At 45.6% G+C, this 3,794-nt stretch overlaps 1 protein-coding gene across 1 annotated transcript in view; it reads left to right on the top strand.

Annotated features, from left to right (window-relative positions):
• Positions 1–1,595: 1,595 nt before the first annotated feature.
• The window catches only part of fmn1 (formin 1), a gene marked incomplete at its 5' end in the record, with an annotated part of 19,393 nt that continues 17,194 nt past the window's right edge, over positions 1,596–3,794 (top strand). The window contains 2 exons of the mRNA XM_079753774.1: positions 1,596–3,392; positions 3,579–3,687. Coding sequence (XP_079609900.1) covers positions 1,596–3,392; positions 3,579–3,687 — 1,906 coding nt within the window. The remainder of the gene's footprint in view (positions 3,393–3,578; positions 3,688–3,794) is intronic.

Raw genomic sequence — 3,794 nt, forward strand, 5'->3', positions numbered from 1 at the left:
CAAGTCCAAGGGAAACAAGAATGCTAAAAAAATTATGACTTGAAATGTTCGGGCATAATTAAACATGTGTTTCGCAAACATTCTACATGTGGCAAGGTAAATAAGGATTTCATTTGTGTTGATACTCAATCTTTCCATCTGAACGTGAAGACAAGCAAGGGTGCACTTGTTTTACCGCCATCGCCACAGCCAATCAGCCTTTCTACTTAAAGACTTCAGTTTATCATTCTAGCTATGTTCTAGCAATTGGGACATTCTAGCTATATCATGTTGAGCTATATAAGGCTTTATTTAGAACCATCCTGTTATGATTGATATATGTTTGTTATCCAGTGATGGTTTTAAATGTTCTTATGAGTAAGGAGGTACCACATGCTCACACATGTCTGACCAAAAACTGAAGCCGTATGCATCCTTGGTCTGTTACCAACTTGTCCCTTTGTTGTTGTGTGTGAATGGCATTTGAGCAGATTTAAGCTGAAATAAAGTATGTAGGTGGAGTTCAACACACTAAGTAGCACAGATTAGCTGCTGTGGTTGGCCTATGTGGCCTTGTAAAAGAAGTAGCGCATGCAGACCTGTTTTTCACCTGAGCTTTAGGAGGTATAGACGCTCAGCACAGCCGCCCTACTTCTTATTTACCCTCATCTTACTCTGGGTGGGGTGTCCCTTGCTCCATGCCTTCTGTGACTTAGTAAGGCGACAGAAGCTGTGGCCTTAAAATGCTGGCAGTCGCTTTAAGAGCACTGTAAGAAGAGGGAAAGCGGTGGACATTTTAAACCTGGAAGACAAAAACCGAAGGATCTATCAATGCACATTTGAGTCGCTGCTACAAATACAGGAGCTTGTAGACTACACACAGCAGTGTTTTTTGTATAGGGAAGAGGTGGAGGAGGATGGAAACATGGACTTGGAAGTCATTTTAACCCTGGTGGAGGGTTGAACAGAGGCTCTGACTCACTCCTGGGCTTGGAGTCACTTATTTTTCCATTACTCGTCAGAGTTCTCCTCTGTCATTGGGTTTTGTATACATTCAGAAAAAGCTGGTTCCTTCTTGTTTTTTAGCTTAAAGATGGTTGCATCCTGTTAGCAGACAAACAAATTAAACAGTTATCCTTCAGTTGAGCTTATTGTACAGCTTATTGCTGTACTTTATATGATACAAAATGGAGCAAAAGCAGGTTGGATATTCCAAGGTGATACTTTGACTATTTCAACGCTTTTGAGAATGTCATCTTTGATACCACATGATACTTTTGCATGATCGCTGAATGCATTATATCATTTTGCATGATCCCTGAATGCATTAGATAATTTTGCATTATCCCTGAGTGCATTAGATCATTCTGCATGATCCATGAATGCATTACATGATTTTGCATGATCGCTGAATGCATTAGATAATTTTGCATGATCACTGAATGTATTTGATATAGATTTTTGGTTGAGGACTGCATTGCATTTTTTAAAAAATCCTGCCGAAGATAAGAAAGGTGGAATAAAACATGGATATAAGTAATGCTCACAATCAGAAAGTTTTGGGATAGGTGTTCTCCCAACTTCAGACTGACTCTATTCTGGACAAACTCAGCACAATGTTTGCTATTTCTGGGAGCTCTGACTCCGAACAACTGGAGCGGGACACTGCCATCCTGACATTCTTCCGGACATTCACAGGAGAACAAAACAGTGGAAGTGATGGCACAGCCGACAGAGACACTGAGATCAATAGCGATGTATTACTCACCAGCGATCATACGTATGCAGATGCTCTAAAACACAATGAAGAATCCCAGAATCATCTCGTCTTGCCAGTTGATGGTAACATAATTATGTACAATGCTTTGAATGAAAACCATGGCCAGGAAACAATGACGGAAGCAGGAGTTGGTTCAGTCCAACCAGAGGACAACAGTTATCAGTTTAATCTATCAGAAGAGTTTGTTAAGGGAGGAGAGAGTGAACAAACTGCAGCATTGAACAGACACAGCAGAACCGCTTCATATTTAGACGTAGATAGAGAGACTGCTGACACAACAAATCGGCCTGAACAGAACTGGGTTGATCGAGAGGACCTCTCTTATGATGGATTAAGTGGCCTCATGATTATTCCCCATGAAGACACACCTGAGGAGTGTCCGCTGGCAGCAGACTCTGTGGCCGAATGTGTCGCAGACGGATGCACTCAACCACAGTGTCCACACCTTCTGAATGGCTTGGCAAAAACACACTTTCAATCCACTCACAGTGAGGACGACGCTGAGGAAGACAAACGAGGAGAGCCAAAGGGCAGAGACCTTTTGAGCAATGAAGAGAAGGACATTTGTAAAAGTCTGTACAAATTGATGTCTGGCGTTTTGATGCCATTAGACCCGCGCACTGAGCAGGCGGCCTTTGAACTTCAACTTTACAGTGCATTGAGTGGTAGTTCGCTGTATGGACCCTCTGATGACTGGGAAGACACAGATCCAAATCTAACCAGGATGGAATCGATTTACGAGGAAATTGTAGCACCAGGGGACATATCATCAGACCTCGAAAAAAGTGACCGCCGTCCCAAAACTACGCATGATGACCGTGAAATCTGGACAGACATAGAAGGAGGTGGGGAAGAAGATATCCTCCCAGACAACAATGATGCTGCAACAGGGTTAAACTCTGACCTGTGTGAGCCTGTCAGCCAAGAGAGCACGGATGCACCGAGTGGTGTCATGTCGTCGCCTGCTTTCCCACCGAGCAGCCCTCTGCCAGGGACCAGCACCACCACCAGGACAACTTTCTCCCCCAGCTCCCCTACAGACAAGCCCCTCCAGCTCCCAGCCCTCTTCAGGGGCCTCAGAGTGTTTAGGAAGGGGGTGATGGGGCCCGAGAACGACACCGCGGCCCAAATCAAGTCCCTTCTCCAGGGTTCAAAGAAGGAGCTCGACCCCGAGGTGGAAATCAACCCAGAGGACGCCAAGAGGAGGGAAAGCATTCTGGACCATCTCTCCCAGTTGCTGAACCGGCGGGGAAACGGAGCAGATAAGAAAGAGGAAGGAACTTACGATAGGGCCGATGAATCAGAGCTCTTTACCAGAGAGTCGAAACCAGTCGTAGAGGAGGAGAAGGAGACCGACGAGATGGAAAGCAATGGAGAGGACGACATCAACCGCATCACAGACCAGCCCGAAGAGCCCACAGGGCTACAGGACAGTCCAAAGTCCCCCGTCTCTGGGGCAGAGGCCGCGTTTGACGCCTTCAAGGCTTTCTTCACCCCAAGGCCTCTGAGGAGAGACCCTTCAGAGAGGTTTGATCTGAGGAAGAGGATCAGAAGCGACAAAGAGGTGCTGAAGGGTCTTATTGAAAGGAGCGCCAACAACACACCCGGGAAAGAAAGCCCTTCAGATGGCAAAGTATGCATTGTGTTTTATTGACACATAGAACGCACATTAGTAGCATATAACTACTGCTTTAACTACTGCTATAAAGAGGTAGAGCTGTCTTAGAAAGTGGGATTAGCCTCTGAAACACAGCATTGGTTGGTTCGACAAATGATTGATTTATGTGTTTATTTTATTCTGTTCTCCTTTTGTTTCCAGTCAGAGGCTGATACCCCGGGGGACGGGGAGGAGCGGACCCCCGGCCGGCTGCAGGCCATCTGGCCCCCCCCCAGGGACGAGAAGGTGGGGCTGAAGTATACGGAAGCAGGTGAGGCCGGAGCATTACTTTAACGTTTACAATAAGACAAACTCCTTCAACTTCGTCAGAACTGTTACAAAAAGAAGAAAATTTACATTGCCTTGAACGGAAATTAA

Source organism: Pollachius pollachius (genome assembly GCF_949987615.1).
Source record: "Pollachius pollachius genome assembly, chromosome: 16".
In the NCBI taxonomy this organism is placed as follows: Eukaryota; Metazoa; Chordata; class Actinopteri; order Gadiformes; family Gadidae; genus Pollachius; species Pollachius pollachius.